Here is a 20,720-nt window from a genome sequence, read left to right as displayed (position 1 = left end):
TGCTTTAGCAAGGCTGGTTGTCAAAAATGGGAGGCTGATGAGAGTAGTAGACCGCTTTCAGGGGATAACGATGGAAGTGGCTTCAGCACCCGGCGCCATGGAACAGTGCTAACTGTACCGCTGATTCCCAGGGGCCGGTAGGTGTGGTACTGATGTGGCACCCGGTTACCACACGTATGCCACAAGTGAAACACACACACACAGACTCCGGTACTGGTTTTTCTGGAAATATCAGGACACATGAAAGAGGCCTTAGTCCAGTTATTGGGAAGTAATCTCATCACCATAAAAATAAATTATTGGTCTCAGAACATAGTGAAAAATCAACTCTCTCTCACCCCCCCCCCCCCCCCCCAAAGTCCAGATTTTTTTTTTTTAAAAGCTGTAACATTAAATTTGGTAATATGAATGTAAAGAAAATGACCCAAGTAAATTATAACAGTAATGGTTTACTGAGACATAATGTGAGATGGGAAACTACCATTTTACATTTATACTAAACATCATTGAGGAGGCTACCCCACCATCATAGAGGCCTTACACTTTATAAAAAAAAAAAATAGCTACACAGCATCGACAAGAAATAACTAAACATAAAAACACAAGGTGTTTCAATCAAATACTTATACAAATGCAGAAGTGTCCATGTCTGACATTCACTTTAACATTAGTCTTTCATTTTTCCTTTAAGAATATATCTGCTTGGGTCTGCTCCCAAAAAGTAGGGTAAAAACACCATTTATTTAGTTTATTTGACAAATAGGGAACATAAAATAAATATTAGCTGCCATTGTGTTACTGATCGGGCAGAACTAGTTCGTAATAGCCGACCTGGCCTTCTTGTCGGAGCTGGTGTATGAGATCCATTTGTTCCCTTTTCCTACTTACCACCAAAAACCTCTGCCCGCGTCTCCCATATGACTTGCTCTTAAGTCCATATTTCCTGACTGTCTTGTGTATTTGTTTCCGTTCTTCGTTTTTCAGTTCTTTACAGAATGTGAGGTCTTCCTGATTGTCAGACAATGCGTAGTCCCTGATAATTTTATGAATATCTCCCTTTGTGATGTTTTGGGTAGCTGCTGCTAGGCCAAGGCCTTCACGACTAAACTTCTCCTTAACACTAATTGGCTCTGCAATGCCTTCCCCTCCCTTGCCCAAGCCCCCACCAGTCCACCCCATCTTCCTTAGAAGCTGGTTTCCGATATTGTCCTCCTTGATTTGCTGCGTGTAGACCTCTTGATTTGACAAGCCTCGGATCTGATCTCGAGAAATGGCATCTTCCGCAGGGCCATTCCTCAGATTATTAATGATCACGGGTTGGGTCTTCTTTAAAGCCATCACAGCCGCCTCCGCAGCCTCGCGCTTCACAGTTTTCCTAATGCCAATGGCTTCTGCTACAAGCTCTTGGGCAATGAAGACTTTACACTTCCAATTTACCTCTGAGGTCCTCTCGAATACATATTCTATAGAGACTTTGTTAAACTGAGCGGTGGCATTCAGAATACAGATGGCATTTTCTTCATTCTCACAAATCACAATGTCTTTTAATGAGGTTATTGCTTCATTACCAGTGGATCTAGCCAAGTCGGATTTCGGCTTGTTTGCCTGCAAACTCTTTAGGACCTTGACAGCCTTTTCAGCTGCAGCATGTTTGCTGTTCTTCTTATTACCATATGCCTCCGCTACACAATGGTCTTGCACGTATACACTGCACCGCCAGCTGTTATTGGGCATCATGTCATACTTGTATTCAACCGTCATTTTGCTAAGTGCGGCAGAATTGTTCAAAATGCCTATTGCGTCACAAGCGTTTTTAGTCAGAGTAATTTCTGTCCATGGTTTAGTTGATGCACCTTTCAGAGTCTCAGAACTCTGCTGACATGCTAGTGCACCTTCATGCCCACCATCTTGTTTCAAAGCTGGTGGGTATTCAGTCCCTGGTGAATCACTAGGGCATACCACCAGGTCATCTCGATAACCATAACCAAACTTTCGCCTCACAGATATTACATTCAACATGGGCTTTACTAAGAGCTGTATGGCCAGCTCAGCAGCTTTGTCCCGAGCCCCAGTCTTGGTCCACGAATACCCTGTGGCCAAGTAAACATCTTGGCATCTGACTTCACAAGCAAAGCCATCAGAGGGGATCTCCCTGAGTCGAGGGAGATTGCTCGGAGGTATTTCTCTGATAGGAACATAAATATATTCTGGATTTGTTTTACACGCCTGAACAGACAAGGTTAACACGTAAGTGTAGTTAATTTGTGAGCTACCAGATGCCATCTGAGGATTTTGCATATTTTGTTTCACAAAAGCAGAAAGTTGGTTGAGAAAACTGGGTTTATCCAAAGTCTGCATTGTACAACCCACAGAACTTGATGCCGTTTCCTTTCCAAACCTGTCAGCTTTCTTCGGTGGTTTTACAAAACCAATGCCCTTTCTCCCCTGTCTGTTTACGCCTGTCCATGAATCTAGCACATTGGAACGGAAATCTTTGGACATGTTCGAACAATGAGACTCAAACTTTGCAGAGTAATCCTGCTCCATTTTGGTCATGAAGTTACTGCAGTCACTTATACTTGGCTCATCGATCACGTAGGGGTCATATATATAAGGGCTGGGATTCAACTCCATTTCGGAAGATTCCTCTGCTTCTATATGGTCCTGGACAGCATTTGTCCAATGAGGAGGGCTCGCTTTTTCATTATTGCTCGTATTATTACTTGTTTTTTCAGTTACTTGAAACTGCTTATCATCCTCCACTGTGCTTACCACAAAATGGACTGGTTCGAAACGTGGCCGAGGGCCGAACTTCTTGTTTTGAGGTTGTCCAGCTGCACCTGAAAAAGATATACGTTAGAATATAAAAAATGTCTTCACAAGTAAAAAGTAGCCGTAAGTCACTGTATCCAGCTACAAGTAAATATGGATTGTATAGAAACGGTGCAGGTTGGACGCTGCGTACAGCGCCCAACCAGCAGCAGCCAGATGTTACAGCATAGTGGATGGGATTTCAAGAAGTCCCATGTCCATTATGTGTTCACAGACGCCCACAGATCACCTGTGGAGACAGACATGCAGCGCGTCTCTCCAGACTGCATCATGTCAATTTCTCTTGCGGAGATGCTAGTCTCCACAAGACAGATTTCACCCATACAATCTATTGGACACGGTGAATCCGCATGGTTCAGTGAACACATGCAGATTCACCTACGTTCAATAGATGTCTGCACTTTGGACGCAGCAAATATGCGCTGCCAATTTCTGATCGTGTGCACATACCCTAAGCGTTATCTAAACCTAAAAATAAAATGCACAATATTTAAAACTTATGAAAATAATAGATCAGAGCACATATATAAATCATACATTCACTGACTGCTAAAATTTGCCAGTATAATCATCAACTCCAGCAGTAATATACAGTTATATGAAAAAGTTTGGGCACCCCTATTAATCTTAAGCTTAATGTTTTATAAAAATTATTTTTTTTGCAACAGCTATTTCAGTTTCATATCTAATAACTGTTGGACACAGTAATGTTTCTGCCTTGAAATGAGGTTTATTGTACTAACAGAAAATGTGCAATCTGCATTCAAACAAAATTTGACAGGTGCATAAGTATAGGCACCCTTATTTTCTTGTTTTAAATACTCCTACCTACTTTTTACTGACTTACTAAAGCACTTTTTTTGGTTTTGTAACCTCATTGAGTTTTGAACTTCATAGCCAGGTGTATGCAATCATGAGAAAAGCTACTTAAAGTGGCCACTTGCAAGTTGTTCTCCTGTTTGAATCTCCTCTGAAGAGTGGCATCATGGGCTCCTCAAAACAACTGTCAAATGATCAGAAAACAAAGACTATTCAACATAGTTTTTCAGGGGAAGGATACAAAAAGCTGTCTCAGAGATTTAACCTGTCAATTTCCACTGTGAGGAACATAGTAAGGAAATGGAAGAACACAGGTACAGTTCTTGTTAAAGCCAGAAGTGGCAGGCCAAGGAAAACATCAGAAAGGCAGAGAAGAATGGTGAGATCAGTCAAGGACAATCCTCAGGCCACCTCCAGAGAGCTGCAGCATCAACTTGCTGCAGATGGTGTCACTGTGCATCGGTCAACTATACAACGCACTTTGCACAAGAGAAGCTGTATGGGAGAGTGATGCGAAAGAAGCCGTTTCTGCAAGCACGCCACAAACCGAGTCGGCTGAGGTATACAAAAGCACATTTGGAGAAGCCAATTTCTTTTTGGAAGAAGGTCCTGTGGACTGATGAAACCAAGATTGAGTTGTTTGGTCCTACAAAAAGGCGTTATGCATGGCGGCAAAAAAACACAGCACTCCAAGAAAAACACTTGCTACCCACAGTAAAATTTGGTGGCGGTTCCATCATGCTTTGGGGCTGTGTGGCCAATGCCGGCACCGGGAATCTTGTTAAAGTTGAGGGATGCATGGATTCCTCTCAGTATCAGCAGATTCTTGACAATAATGTTCATGAATCAGTGACAAAGTTACGCAGGGGATGGATCTTTCAGCAAGACAATGAACCAAAACACCACTCCAAATCTACTCAGGCATTCATGCAGAGGAACAATTACACTGTTCTGGAATGGCCATCCCAGTCCCCAGACCTGAATATCATTGAACATCTGTGGGATCATTTGAAGAGGGCTGTCCATGCTCGGCGTCCATCAAACTTAACTGAACTGGAATTGTTTAGTAAAGAGGAATGGTCAAAAATACCTTCATCCAGGATCCAGGAACTCATTAAAAGCTACAGGAAGCGACTAGAGGCTGTTATTTTTGCAAAAGGAGGATCTACTAAATATTAATGTCACTTTTCTGGTGAGGTGCCCATACTTATGCACCTGTAAAATTTTGTTTGAATGCAGATTGCACATTTTTTGTTAGTACAATAAACCTCATTTCAAGGCAGAAACATTACTGTGTCCAACAGTTATTAGATATATGAAACTGAAATAGCTGTTGCAAAAAAAACAATTTTTATAAAACATTAAGCTTAAGATTAATAGGGGTGCCCAAACTTTTTCATATAACTGTATATAAAATTAGAACAATTGGAGTCAGGCAATAATATTGGGTAAACAAACAATTTATTTATAATAGTAACAACATGGACAAAATATTTTTAATATAAGTATAGATACACTAGTAATTAAACCAGATATCAAAACAACTGAAAGACACAAGTAAAAAAGTCCCTAAAAAGACGCTAACAGCATCAGTCCGACCAGAGAATCCAAATTCTTTGATCAATAAGGTCATGAAGTAAACACATTTATGAGCTTTAAATACAGCCAGTGAAATAACTAATCAAAGTTGCCTGTCCCTTAATACGCTAGACCATTATGGGTGAGAATTCATTTGATTAGTTATTTCACTGGCTGTATTTAAAGCACATAAATGTGTTTACTTCATGACCTTATTGATCAAAGAATTTGGATTCTCTGGTCGGACTGATGCTACTAGCATCTTTGGTTGTTTTGATTTCTGGTTTAAATACTAGTGTATCTATACTTATATTACAAATATTTTGTCCATGTTGTTACTATTAAAAATAAATTGTTTGTTTACCCAATATCATTGCCTGACTCCAATTGTTCTAATTTTATAAATATTTAAAACTTAAAGTAATTGTCCACTATTGAGACAACCACTTCTCAATTTTCTCTTTACTGGAGGTTTGATTTTATAACTTTTACAAAAAGTAAAAGTTATAAAATCAAACCTCCAGTAACAAGTAAGACTGCAGTAGCGAGCTCTCCTAGCAAAAACCTGGTGACAGATTCCCTTTAATAAGGCTGTTTGTAAGTAGTGTTCACTTATCCACAGGATATACCATAAATGTATAGTAGGTGTGGATCCCACCAATGGTTTCTGCATGTATCCTGAGAACAGGGTCAGGACATGCACCGCTATCAGTGACGAGGTGGTTGAAGCACTCATAAATCTGTGTGGGAATTCCAACTACCTCTCCACTGACTGAATTGTAAGAAGGGGCCCTGCTCTCCAGATAGATGTGGGAACCTGCATTTATTATACATTTATAGTATATACTGTGTATATGACATAACCATATGAACAAGCCTTTAACAACCGAGCGGTGCAGAACAGTTCAGGTCCAGGTCCATCAGTCCATACCACAGACCTGCGTCTAACATTATGGGTGCGCCTATAGGGAGAGGGGGTTTATAATGCATACAACATCCCTATACTATATGCTGAGACAAGTAGGCTTGTGCTAATGACTCGCATGTATACCGAGCTGTTTATACCCTAGCAAGGAATATTGAGGTAGAGGGGATTTAAATAACCAAATCCATTTCTTATTCTTGTGCACTGAAAAGGGTTTTCCCAACTCAGTGCTGGTGAGTGGAGAACGTCGGGGCAGCTCTGCACTATGGGACCGTATCGGACACGAGTGGCATCTTTGATATCGCAGCCTTCCCTTTGCAGTTCTCCGTAGAGGTGCCAGGCAGAAGAAATGTGGAAGAGGCCTCGGTTTATTCTTGTGATTAATAGGATCAGCCAGTGATGGCGTATTCTAGCATTTACGGAGTTGAAAACCCCTTTGATTTTGCCTATAGGTTTAGCTCAGGCCGTATGAATCCAAAGAAGCCAGTGTTCACGTCGGACTAGGTATAGATGAAATACTATTGTATCCGCTGATATCCGAGTCCTTTCACTAATCTCCAGCGATCCGGAGATAGAGATATAGGAGATGTGTCTGACAGTACACTGGATCAATCAATAACACATTCATTGCTGTCTCCATGCACAGGGGCCAGGAGGCCTGACAGCAGATTGTATTTACTTTTTCCAATGTCTTCCCATTTCCTCTCCTTAAATAGAGCTTGTCATTTATAGCTACAGCAAATATTTCCTCCTAAGGCTTTAATAATTCATTTACATCGCAGTGCTTTATTTGTAGCAGCCCCAGAGCGAGAAGCCTGGCAGCTGGCGAGCTCCAATACAATAAACTGGCTATTGACTTTTGGGATTTATTCTTTGCAGTTATTGGAAGAAATTGTATTTTTGTTTTGCAACTCATTTACCTAATTTTATTTTTTTTGTTTTTAAACACCATTAAAAGAGATAAAGCAGCAATATTTATCACTGAAGATTTACCTGCATCTGAAGTGGTAGGTCTTTTTGTTGCCTTGGCCCCTGGCACCAGCTCATAAGATGGCACCTCACCGATGTCGATTCCATCAGCCATTTGGTGGACTTTTTGTGTTAGCTGCTCACCGTACCTAAGAGCACAAACATTAGGACCTGACGTCAGATTATGGGCTGCACACATTGGTAACAGACAGTACAGAGGCCATACACAAAGTATGGGCATACAGGTTATAGACTGCTCCCAGCATTCTCCGGCACGCACAAACACTGGGAGCAGAAGTACCAGTAACTCGCAGACACCTGTGCAGTAGGAACAGGAGGCCGATGCCCAGAGAAAGGCGGAACACTGAAGAGGAACGAAGGCACTGGGACAGCGCAGGCGCGGGATTACAGGACGAAAACCCAACTTCATGGGCACAGAGTGATGTTAAGGCTACTTTCACACTAGCGTTAACTGCAAACCGTCTCAAATCGTCTTTTTTCAGAAAAAACGCATCCTGCAAAAGTGTTTGCAGGATGCGTTTTTTCCCCATAGACTTGTATTGGCGACGTATTGGCATACGTCGTGTACGTCGTACGACGTATGCGTCGAAATTTGGTGACACGTCGTCGGCAAAAAACATTGATTGTAACGTTTTTTGTCTCCGCCTAAAAAACGTGTCGCGACGCATCCTGCGGCATGCGTCGTTGGCTACAATGGAGGCCTATGAGCGACGGATGCGTCGGGACACGTCGTACGACGCAATGCAGCGCTGCAATACGCTTTTTTACACTGAGCATGCTCAGAAGCTGGATTTTTTTGCCAATTGGCCAGACACCCCCAAATCTATATAAACCTGGCCTGGGCCTTCAACCCCACATATGCCAGCAAGACACAGAGAAGGAAAGAAGCCTGCCACAAGACCCCAGCCTGCCACAGGAACGTGCCACAAGACTCCAGCAAGCCTGCCACAAGACTCCAGCAAGCCTGCCACAAGACTCCAGCAAGCCTGCCACAAGACTCCAGCAAGCCTGCCACAAGACTCCAGCAAGCCTGCCACAAGACTCCAGCAAGCCTGCCACAAGACTCCAGCAAGCCTGCCACAAGACGCCAGCCAGCCTGCCACAAGACGCCAGCCACCATAGAGCCAGTGTGAGTATTGCAATTTTTGTGTGCATCTGAGTGCCTGTGCATTTGTGTGTGTGTGAGGTACTGACTACAGCAAGAGCTTAAAACCTGAAGAGAACCAGAGGCCTGCCATCATCCTGCAACAGCCAGTGCCATGCTGAGTCCAGATCCACCCTGATGCCAGCCACTGTGAAGACATGCAGCTCCAGCCGGAGGATTGTCAGCCTTTTTTACGTGTGTGTGTGTGTGTGTGTGTGTGTGTGTGTGTGTGTGTGTGTGTGTGCGTCTTCTGTTTGGATCCACCTTTCTGCCTTTGTTGTACATATGTGTATTTGCATAAAGCTTGTGTGTGTGCTTGTGTGTGTGTGTGCTTGTGTGTGTGTGTGTGTGTATTTTTGTACGGCTGTGTGCTTTTGTATGTATGTCTTCATGTGCCTGCACCTTATTATGCCTTCGCCAATCTTATGCCTGTTCATGTGGGAGGGTATGTGTCCACGTTCAGGATTGCATCAGGATTTGGTCAGGATTTTTCATCAGTATTTGTAAGCCAAAACCAGGAGTGGGTGATAAATGCAGAAGTGGAGCATATGTTTCTATTATACTTTTCCTCTAATTGTTCCACTCCTGGTTTTGGATTACAAATAGTGATGGATCCTGACCAAATCCTGATGCAATCCTGAACGTGGACACATACCAGGCATGTTTGTGTGCATCTTGTTAATTGCATGTGCATTTGTCCATGCCTAATTGTTTAATTGCCTTTTTCTGATGTATTTACTAAGTATAGTGGTCTGTGCAGCATGTGGTTTAAATGTGTGTATTTTTTTTTTATCTTATTTTATTATTATTTTTTTTTTTTTAATCGGATGTATTTTTGCAAAGTCTAGTCTGCAGCTTGTGGTTTGAATGTGTGAGCGTGCGTTTTTTTTTTTTCTATTTAAAAGTGTTGATTTTCTGTTGAAACCATTCGCAGTTGATGTACCGTACTTGTATTTAAAATAAAGAGCATTTCAGCTCCTAATTGTGATGTGAAAAAAAAAAAAAAGAAAAAAAAAATAATAATAAAATGTTTGTTAAAAAAATGTCCGTAGTATCATTTCAGAAAGGTAAATTTAAAACTGGTGTATGTACCAAAGGTTACACATGTAATACAGAGTTGGTTGACATCTCATTTTTTAATAAAGGTTATACTTTAAAGGTTTTTTGGGGGAGGTGATTTTTGAAAATAAAATGTGGTAAATATATTTTTACATGGTGGGTTCACATTTCAAAATATTTTTTTGGGGACATGGAAATGAATGGTATAACGTGCACCTGTTTTTGGGTTTTGGTGTTCACCTTTAATGAACATTTCTCACATCATTTCAGCAGGGTGTTTATCGTTAAACATTACCTAGTTCGGGGGGTGGTCTAACTATAAATCCATTATACTTATTACAGATACACCAGGACCACAGCCGCCGCCTGTGTTCCCACCAGGACCAACCCACCCGGACCAGCCCACCAGGACCACATCCAACAATCGTTAAAAGTAAGTTTTGAAGACCCCAAATCTGCTACTTCAATGTGTAGAGCAGATTGCAAGTGTCTTTTAACTTACAGAGACACCAGGACCACAGCCGCCGCCTGTCTTGCCCACCAGGACCACATCCAACAATCATTAAAAGTAAGTTTTGAAGACCCCAAATCTGCTACTTCAATGTGTAGAGCAGATTGCAAGTGTCTTTAAACTTACAGAGACACCAGGACCACAGCCGCCGCCTGTCTTGCCCACCAGGAACAGCCCACCAGGACCACATCCAACAATCGTTAAAAGTAAGTTTTGAAGACCCCAAATCTAATACTTCAATGTGTAGAGCAGATTGCAAGTGTCTTTTAACTTACAGAGACACCAGGACCACAGCCGCCGCCTGTCTTGCCCACCAGGAACAGCCCACCAGGACCACATCCAACAATCGTTAAAAGTAAGTTTTGAAGACCCCAAATCTGCTACTTCAATGTGTAGAGCAGATTGCAAGTGTCTTTTAACTTACAGAGACACCAGGACCACAGCCGCCGCCTGTCTTGCCCACCAGGAACAGCCCACCAGGACCACAGCCAACAATCGTTAAAAGTTTTGAAGACCACAAATCTGCTACTTCAATGTGTAGAGCAGATTGCAAGTGTCTTTTAACTTTTACAGGGACACCAGGACCACAGCTGCCGGCCTTGCTACAGCAACAATGTCCTCTTCTGACAGCCCTCCTCCACAGCAACAGCGTGTATCGGTAAGTTAACACAAAAAATGTTTTTTTGTTTTTTTAATTTACATTTTTGTTGATCACTACATGTATAAATTATGTTTAAACAGGAAGCTGAATCAGATGAGGAGCTGTCAGAAGGGGGCGAGACGGGTGGAGAGATGCAAGTGGAGGAGGAACCAAGTGTAAGTAGTGGTGAAACAGTTGCTTCACACATCACACCGCACCATACACAAAACAGATTTTCATACATAACTAAACACAGAATACATATGCCTACATTAAAGAGAATTTGTTTCCTTTATTTCAGTCTCCTGCTGCTCCTGCTGCTGCTGACCAGTCAGCAAATCGTGAATGTTCTCCCAGCCGCTCCCAGAGTCGGCGGAATCGTCGCCGCGGTCGGCCATCAGTGAGTTTTTTTTTTTGGAGGGGGATTCTATTGGTACTTTTGTGTTTCTGTGTACTAATTTATTTGTTTTTCTTCTTTTTTTTTTGCACAGGCTTCACAGCGTGCTCCCGCAGAAGACTTTGATGATGACATTGACATCGACAGTCTCATCGAGGAGGTTCGCGAGCGGGAGCCGCTGTGGAACATGGCTGACCGCAGGCATGCCGATACCGGTGTCACCCGTCGGCTCTGGGACGAAGTGTGTCATAACATCTTTCCAAGGTGGGAGGACCTTCATCCACAGCAGCAGAGCAAACTATGTAAGTATTCACTTTTCAGTGATGTTTTGAGCTGACTGTAATGTATTGCATTTACCAATTTTTTTTTTTTTCTTTTTATTCTTGTCTTCACAGGTGGAAAGGTTAGGAAGCGGTGGCGGTCACTGAGGGATCACTTTAAGAGGGAATTTAACGCGGAGATGCAGGCCCCGAGTGGCTCAGCAGGAAGGAAGAGGAGCAGATATAAACACGGCCAGGCCCTCTCCTTCCTGAGGCGAACAATGCTGAGCAGAGTGTAAGTATTCTACAGCCCACTAATAACCATGTTAACCTGTCTACTTAGTTTGGTTTCAGTCAGGGCTTTTTCATATCAATATATTAATTTCTTTTGTTTTTTCTTTCACAGCACCTTCTCCAGCCACCGGGCGCCTGCATCTTCCTCTGCACCCTCTGGAGCGATCCCTCCTGAGTCCGCCACTGAGGGCCACGTCGGTATGCCCCACACCTCTGACCCCTCCACTTCATCTGCCCCAAGCAGTGGAGCATTATTGCAGCCTTCATTGCTCGCATCTGATGCTGAACAGATAGCGTTCCCTTTACCCCACCCCTCTAATCCTGCCACCTCTAGACCACCATTAGGTTCGTGGCGTCAGCGACAGAGGGGTCAGGAAAGGAGCTATGCTCCTGAATTCTTACATCTGAATACATCCTTCCAAAGCTCTTTCAAAATTTTGGGAGAGCAAGTGACTGCTGGTTTCAACATGGTGCAATCCCGCATCAGTGAAAGCAGCCATGAAACCAGCAGTCGCTTGGATAGGCTGCATTCAGATGTAAGTCAGTCTCCGGCAAATCTTTTTTTTCAATCCATGCTCAGGAGCATGGAAAAGCTGTCTTTTGAGCAACAGATGCGGGTAATGAATACCTGCCATAATGCTCTACTTAAGGCCCTTCACGAACCCCAATCTACCCCCACACCTCCCCACACATCCACTACAATTCCACCCCAGGCCCCATTTCCACACCATACCCCCCATTACCAAACCCAGCCCCAATACCCACACCAGCCCCAATACCAAACCCAGCCCCAATCCCCACACCAGCCCCATTACCAAACCCAGCCCCAATCCCCACACCAGCCCCATTACCAAACCCAGCCCCAAACCCCACGCCAGCCCCATTACCAAACCCAGCCCCAATACCCAACCCAGTCCCAATACCCAACCCAGTCCCAATACCCAACCCAGTCCCAATACCCAACCCAGTCCCAATACCCATCCCGGCCCCCAAACCAAATTTCTTCCCCAATGTTTCCTTCCTTGCCCAGCTTTTCTTCCCCAGTAAGTATTCCCCCTACCCCAACACCACCCCCCTCTGGTCAGCCTCCTGGTTTTACCCCCCCTTCCACTGCACCCCAACCAAGTAGGGTTTCCCCACCTATCGACGTGGTCCAACCTTCCAGCCCCTCCTCCTCTCGTATCTCCACCCCACACTTTGAAGATTTATAACATTATGTACAAATGTTACATTTTATAAAAATAATTTGAAAATTAAAAAAAAAAGATAAAAAAAATTAAAATAACAAATATATGTTTTTCGCAAAGAAAAAAAAAAACAATTTAAAAAAAGAGTTCAAATAAAATTCTGTCTGATTTAAATTCTACTCTTTGTGTGTGTGTGGATTTATTAAGGTAATATGGTAACTAATAAAAAAGGTAAACTAAAAATAAACACCAGACGTGTGAAAGGTACATATTGGTTTTATTACCAAGAAAACCACGCTTTTGGACCTTTTTTTTTTTTTTTGGGAGAAACACATTTTTTACATAAACCAAACACATGGAAAACAGGTCACACAATGATGTCTTGCCATGGGATCCGCCCGACAGGTGACACAAAATAATCCGCAAACTGGTCCCTCATCCTTGTAACAGAACCTGTAGAGCAAACCGAGCTGCTGCGGTAGTCCCACAAAGTTGTCTCCAATTCTTCGTCATCCAAGGAAACGGGCTCCTTTGAAAGGACAAAGTTGTGGAGCACCACACAGGCTTTAACTACCTCGTCTATAGTTGTGGTTTTCAGTTTGATTGCCGTCAGCAGAACTCTCCACTTTGCTGTCAATATACCAAAAGAACACTCTACTACTCTTCGTGCCCTAGTAAGCCGGTAATTAAAGACCCGCTTGGTACGGGTTAAGTTCCGGCTACTATACGGTTTCAGTAGGTGCGGCGAGAGTTGAAACGCTTCATCACCTACACAGACATATTCCATGGCTGGTTCACTTGTTCCTGGCAGTGGTCTGGCTGGCGGGAAATCGTATGTCTCTCCATAAAGGCAACGACCCATTGGAGAGTTTTTAAAAACTTGGGAATCATTGGACCGTCCATACGCTCCTATGTCCACAGCAAGGAACTTGCAGTTGGCGTCTGCTATAGCCATAAGGACGATGGAGAAGTACTTCTTGTAATTGTAGTGCTCAGAGCCTGTTCCTGCCGGTTTCGCAATCCTTATGTGTTTCCCGTCAACTGCACCCACACAATTTGGGAAATGGCAAATTTGCTGAAACTGTTCTGCACCTCTCAACCAGATGTCCATGGATGGTTGGGGGATATACTCCGGCTGTAAAGTGGTCCAAATAGCCCGATATGTCTCCTTCACTATTCTGGAAATAGTGGAAATGCCCAGCCGGAATTGGGAATGGAGCGAAGTCAGAGATTCACCCGTAGCTAGGAAACTGAAAAAAAAAAAATGTTACAAAAAATGTTACAAAAAATTGCACAGACCAACGAGTTTCAATAAATGGCACTGAAATTTTTTTTTAGGACGGGACACACAATAAAACCTGCATGAAACCGGTGTAAAAAAGCAGTGGAATGGCCGCAAACAAAACAAACATTACATGCTGCAGAAAATAGTGCGCAATATGTCAGCGCAGTATTGCCTGCAGCATGTAATATAACATTAAATATGAGCAATGACAGAAAAAAAAAGCTGTTGCATGTCAACAAACCCCCCCCCCCAAAAAAAAAACATTCTGCAAAAAATGCAACGCAATGTTTCAGCGCAGTATTTTCTGCAGTCTGTTATATGACATTCAATATGAGCAATGACATTAAAAATAAAGCAGTGGAATGGCCGCAAACAAAACAAACATTACATGCTGCAGAAAATAGTGCACAATATGTCAGCGCAGTATTGTCTGCAGCATGTAATATAACATTAAATATGAGCAATGACATAAAAAAAAAAGAGGCTTACCGCAGGGTCACCATCAGCCGCTCCGCCGGTGTGATGGCAAGCCTCATCCTTGTGTCCTGCCTTCGGATGACATCCTCCAGTTTTTCAAACAAAAGTCAAAATTTTCCATCCTCATCCGTACGTAATTGTAGAATTTGTGTGGATTGTGCCGCAACTCCAGGTACAGAGTGGACTGGACACCCCTGGTCATCCGCAGTTCATTTATCGGATGTATCCAGAGTCGTCTCCGTTGTTGCAGAAGCATCCTCCGTCTTTCTGCTGCCGCCTCCTTCTCCCGCACTATGATATCCAGGCGATTCGTCTCAAATATCACGTCAGTTACCACACTCGCAATCCTACCCAGTACTCCTTCCATCTCTGCCACAAACTAAAACCCTCAAAGATGGGCTGTAAAAACAGTCACTATATAGTTTTCCATATTTTCCAGTAGCCAATCAAATTTGGGAGCCTCCCATTTTAAAAATGGATCCATCGTAAAAACGGATGCAACGGATGCAACGCATCCAGTATTTTGACGGAAACGTTTAGCGGATTTGCGACGGATCCGTCGAAATGCTGTATGCGTTGCATACGTTTTTCACTTTTTTGACGCATCCTTTTTTCGGCAAAAAAGACGATTTGAGACGGTTTGCAGTTAACGCTAGTGTGAAAGTAGCCTAAGGCTACTTTCACACTAGCGTTAACTGCATTCCGTCATAATGCGTCGTTTTGCCGAAAAAACGCATCCTGCAAAAGTGTTTGCATGATGCGTTTTTTCACCATTGATTAACATTAAGCGACGCATTGTGACGGATTGCCACACGTCGCACCCGTCTTGCGACGGATGCGTCGTGCAGTGGCGGACCATCGGGAGCAAAAAACGCTACATGTAACGTTTTTTGCTCACGACGGTCCGCTTTTTCCGACCGCGCATGCGCGGCCGGAACTCCGCCCCCACCTCACAATGGGGCAGCGGATGCGCTGGAAAAATGCATCCGCAGCCCCCGTTGTGCGGCGGAGACAATGCTAGCGTCGGGAACGTCGGCCCGACGCTAGTGTGAAAGTAGCCTAAGGCTACTTTCACACTTGCATTTTTGCCATCCGTCGTTTTGGTAATAAAACAGATCCTGCAAAATGTGCCTGCAGGATCTGTTTTTTTTTTGCCATAGACTTTTATTGACGACGGATTGCGACGCATGGCCACACGTCACATCCGTCGTGCAACGGATGCGTCGTGTTTTGGCGGACCGTCGCGATGAAAAAACGTTCAAGGGAACTTTTTTTCGTCCGTCGGATCCGCCCCCTCCTCTCCGGACTTCAGAATGGGCAGCAGATGCGTCGGAAAATTGCATCCGCTGCCCACGTTGTGCACTATTTTGCACAACGTCCGTTGGTACATCGGGCCGACGCATTGCGACGGCCCCGTACCGACGGTAATGTGAAAGAGGCCTAAGGGAGGCAATTCACATGACTATGAAGGGTGGAGGCAAAGTTATCTTCCGGGCAGAGCCCATCCTGGAGCCTGGAAGAGGTCATTTATATAAAGCGATAAGAGCGGATTTCTCAACAAGGCATCTGATAACCTGTATACCCATAGTAATAGGTTACAGAGCTCAAAAGTGTTGACAGATGCCCTTTAAATGCCATCTACACCTTTGCCCACTTTATTTTGTTCACTTGCATACTCAATGAACTTTTTATATAGTGTTCAGTAAAAATGTTCTACTATACAGCTGCTGCAGAACATCTATAAGTCCTTCCTCTAGCCGAGAAATAAAAAGATAGAAATCCATCAGAACCTATCTTTCTGATGTCGCTCGCTGCCCTCCCACTCCATACTCTCAAAGTTAGAGATATTAGGAGGGAAGGGGTGGAGACGGGAGAAAGTATTTAGCCTTATGGAGAGAAAACAAAACAGGCAATAAAGGAGGAGAGCACAAGGAGAGGAAATATGGCGAGTGCAGCTCTGGAGCTGTGCCGATACATGAAAGTGAAGATAGCAGCACCCTGGATACACACAGGCCTCACATCCAGCCTGTGTTACCAGTAGGGACACTCCCAAAAGAGAACAATGGGAAACTTGGATGAGGCGGCAGATCAGGGGTTCTTAAATTGAATGAAAATTGCAGACTGAAATGATCTGCAAAGATATATATATATCTTACATGAGCGTCCGTAATGGACACTCATGTAATGATGCTTCAATCATTGTAGCATCAGTAAAACACTAAATAGACAGTAGCCCCATGTGATGGACACATGAAGGAGCCAATGCTGAAAATATTTCCATCATTCTGATTACAGCTGATCTCTGAATGAGAAATGGTCATTTAATGGACGATCCCTTCTAACCTGATCTAATGATCACAATCCAGGATCCAGACACCACCCTGAGGGTAGAGACCTCGTCATCAGGGATAGTCAGCACACTGCCACCTCCCCCACAGTATCAAGGGCACTGTGCACACTGCCACCTCTATGTAGGAGTCTAGGAATTATCGGACACACTGCCACCTCCATACCGGGGACGCTGGGCACACTGCCACCTCCATACCGGGGACGCTGGGCACACTGCCATCTCCATACTGGGGACGCTGGGCACACTGCCACCTCCATACCGGGGACACTGGGCACACTGCCACCTCCATACCGGGGACACTGGGCACACTGCCACCTCCATACCGGGGACACTGGGCACACTGCCACCTCCATACCGGGGACGCTGGGCACACTGCCACCTCCATACCGGGGACACTGGGCACACTGCCACCTCCATACCGGGGACACTGGGCACACTGCCACCTCCATACCGGGGACGCTGGGCACACTGCCACCTCCATACCGGGGACACTGGGCACACTGCCACCTCTATACCGGGGAAGCTGGGCACACTGCCACCTCCATACCGGGGACGCGGGCACTCAGCCACCTCTACACTCCATTTTCTCTTGTTATCCTGAGCAGTAATGCATTTCCAATGTGACACATTCCATGTTTCCATGCTATGGCGCTACTTTGTTGGTTATGTGTATAGATGGCTGCCCTTAGCACCTGTGCACACCCGTTTCTCTGTCGGGAAGTGACGGTCCGTCTTTCGTTACCTCTGCACTCGGCTGCACTCACCGGTTCCCTATGAAGACGATGTTGCTCCACACCACTGACAGGGCGATCAGCTGGTCGGTCTTGCGGCCCGGGTACAGATGGATGTGACGGGCCAGGAACTCCCTGCGCGCCGCCCAGTGCTTGTCATTTTCATGGCACTGGCGGAAAGCGTCTAATGACACCGGTGTCTGCGCGTCGGGGGCTCGAAAACGTCTAGAGGCCATGACCGGACCTCAGATACGGGTGCTCTGCGCGGTATATCTGTACTCAGCGGAATGAGGGCTCTGGACAGGTGCAGCCGCTGCGGCCCCCGGAGGACAGACCGCGAGCTTCTAACGGAGATGCAGCGGGAGCCGACGTCTCTCCTGCGGAGGTACCATAGAGAAAGTCGGTGTGTACAACATGTCTACCAGAGACACCCGCTCTAAAGCATAGCTTCCTCTGTGGTCTAATGCCACAGCGACACCTAGCGGCCGCAGATACAAGCTACAGAGACTGAAGGAAGGCCGCGACTTTCACAGAGCTGCTCTCCAGGCGCCCAGTATCCAGTGACAGCTGCACCACAGGGGGCGAGGAGTGGAGTGTGGGGCCCACATGGGGCGAGGAGTGGAGTGTGGGGCCCACAGGGGGCGAGGAGTGGAGTGTGGGGCCCACAGGGGGCGAGGAGTGGAGTGTGGGGCCCACAGGGGGCGAGGAGTGGAGTGTGGGGCCCACAGGGGGCGAGGAGTGGAGTGTGGGGCCCACAGGGGGCGAGGAGTGGAGTTTGGGGCCCACAGGGGGCGAGGAGTGGAGTGTGGGGCCCACAGGGGGCGAGGAGTGGAGTGTGGGGCCCACAGGGGGCGAGGAGTGGAGTGTGGGGCCCACAGGGGGCGAGGAGTGGAGTGTGGGGCCCACAGGGGGCGAGGAGTGGAGTGTGGGGCCCACAGGGGGCGAGGAGTGGAGTGTGGGGCCCACAGGGGGCGAGGAGTGGAGTGTGGGGCCCACAGGGGGCGAGGAGTGGAGTGTGGGGCCCACAGGGGGCGAGGAGTGGAGTGTGGGGCCCACAGGGGGCGAGGAGTGGAGTGTGGGGCCCACAGGGGGCGAGGAGTGGAGTGTGGGGCCCACAGGGGGCGAGGAGTGGAGTGTGGGGCCACAGGGGGCGAGCAGTGCTTTGTATGGCACTGAGTCTAGGAATTATCAGCACACTGCCACCTCTATGTAGGAGTCTAGGAATTATCGGGCACACTGCCACCTCTATGTAGGAGTCTAGGAATTATCGGGCACACTGCCACCTCTATGTAGGAGTTTAGGAATTATCGGGCACACTGCCACCTCTATGTAGGAGTCTAGGAATTATCAGCACACTGCCACCTCTATGTAGGAGTCTAGGAATTATTGGGCACACTACCACCAACATACTGTGGATACTGAGCACACTGCCACCTCTATGTAGGAGTTTAGGAATTATCGGGCACACTGCCACCTCTATGTAGGAGTCTAGGAATTATCGGGTACACTGCCACCTCTATGTAGGAGTTTAGGAATTATCGGGCACACTGCCACCTCTATGCAGGAGTTTAGGAATTATCGGGCACACTGCCACCTCTATGTAGGAGTTTAGGAATTATCGGGCACACTGCCACCTCTATGCAGGAGTTTAGGAATTATCGGGCACACGGCCACCTCTATGCAGGAGTTTAGGAATTATCAGGCACACTGCCACCTCTATGCAGGAGTTTAGGAATTATCGGGCACACTGCCACCTCTATGCAGGAGTTTAGGAATTATCGGGCACACTGCCACCTCTATGCAGGAGTTTAGGAATTATCGGGCACACTGCCACCTCTATGCAGGAGTTTAGGAATTATCGGGCACACTGCCACCTCTATGCAGGAGTTTAGGAATTATCGGGCACACTGCCACCTCTATGCAGGAGTTTAGGAATTATCGGGCACACTGCCACCTCTATGCAGGAGTTTAGGAATTATCGGGCACACTGCCACCTCTATGTAGGAGTTTAGGAATTATCGGGCACACTGCCACCTCTATGTAGGAGTTTAGGAATTATCGGGCACACTGCCACCTCTATGTAGGAGTTTAGGAATTATCGGGCACACTGCCACCTCTATGTAGGAGTTTAGGAATTATCGGGCACACTGCCACCTCTATGTAGGAGTTTAGGAATTATCGGGCACACTGCCACCTCTATGTAGGAGTTTAGGAATTATCGGGCACACTGCCACCTCTATGTAGGAGTTTAGGAATTATCGGGCACACTGCCACCTCTATGTAGGAGTCTAGGAATTATCGGGCACACTGCCACCTCTATGTAGGAGTCTAGGAATTATCGGGCACACTGCCACCTCTATGTAGGAGTCTAGGAATTATCGGGCACACTGCCACCTCTATGTAGGAGTCTAGGAATTATCAGCACACTACCACCTCTATACAGGAGTCTAGGAATTATCAGCACACTGCCACCTCTATGTAGGAGTCTAGGAATTATCGGGCACACTGCCACCTCTATGTAGGAGTTTAGGAATTATCGGGGACACTGCCACCTCTATGTAGGAGTTTAGGAATTATCGGGCACACTGCCACCTCTATGTAGGAGTCTAGGAATTATAAGCACACTGCCACCTCTATACAGGAGTCTAGGAATTATCAGCACACTGCCACCTCTATGTAGGAGTCTAGGAATTATCGGGCACACTGCCACCTCTATGTAGGAGTCTAGGAATTATCAGCACACTGCCACCTCTATGTAGGAGTCTAGGAATTATCGGGCACACTGCCACTTCTATGTAGGAGTCTAGGAATTATCAGCACACTGCCACCTCTATATAGGAGTCTAGGAATTATCGGGCACAGTGCCACCAACATACTGGGGATACTGATCACACTGCCACCTCTGCACCAGGGGACAAGTGCACAGCACCTCCATACTGGGCACACCAGAACCTCCATATTGGGGACATTGGGCACAGCACCTACATACTGGGCACACTGCCACCTCCATACCGGTGACGCCGGGCACACTGCCACCTCCATACCGGGGACGCTGGGCACACTGCCACCTCCATACCGGGGACGCTGGGCACACTGCCACCTCCATACCGGGGACGCTGGGCACACTGCCACCTCCATACCGTGGGCGCTGGGCACACTGCCACCTCCATACTGGGGACGCTGGGCACACTGCCACCTCTATACTGGGGACACTGGGCACACTGCCACCTCTATACTGGGG

At 46.0% G+C, this 20,720-nt stretch overlaps 1 protein-coding gene across 1 annotated transcript; it reads right to left on the bottom strand.

Moving 5' to 3' along the window:
* Positions 1-429: 429 nt before the first annotated feature.
* On the bottom strand, positions 430-18,001 carry NKRF (NFKB repressing factor). Its single transcript, XM_077285184.1, has 3 exons — positions 17,513-18,001; positions 7,148-7,272; positions 430-2,840 (listed from the first exon to the last, which is right to left on the bottom strand). Exons 1-3 carry the CDS (start codon positions 17,713-17,715, stop codon positions 796-798), a joined length of 2,373 nt encoding a protein of 790 aa, XP_077141299.1. The 5' UTR covers positions 17,716-18,001; the 3' UTR covers positions 430-795.
* Between the last annotated feature and the right edge of the window lie 2,719 nt (positions 18,002-20,720).

This window comes from Ranitomeya variabilis, chromosome 2 (genome assembly GCF_051348905.1).
Source record: "Ranitomeya variabilis isolate aRanVar5 chromosome 2, aRanVar5.hap1, whole genome shotgun sequence".
Taxonomy (NCBI): domain Eukaryota; kingdom Metazoa; phylum Chordata; class Amphibia; order Anura; family Dendrobatidae; genus Ranitomeya; species Ranitomeya variabilis.
The sequence above is the reverse complement of the archived record's forward strand: the minus strand, read 5'-3'. Positions and strand labels throughout refer to the sequence as shown.

What these genes read in the sequence shown, in the direction of transcription:
- NKRF (XM_077285184.1), bottom strand. Translation starts at nt 17,715, where the DNA reads ATGGCCTCTAGACGTTTTCGAGCCCCCGACGCGCAGACACCGGTGTCA. An exon ending in ATCGTCTTCATAGGGAACCG is followed by an intron (nt 7,273 to 17,512) that starts GTGAGTGCAGCC and finishes TTGTGCTCTTAG; the next exon opens with GTACGGTGAGCAGCTAACAC. An exon ending in ACCTACCACTTCAGATGCAG is followed by an intron (nt 2,841 to 7,147) that starts GTAAATCTTCAG and finishes TATCTTTTTCAG; the next exon opens with GTGCAGCTGGACAACCTCAA.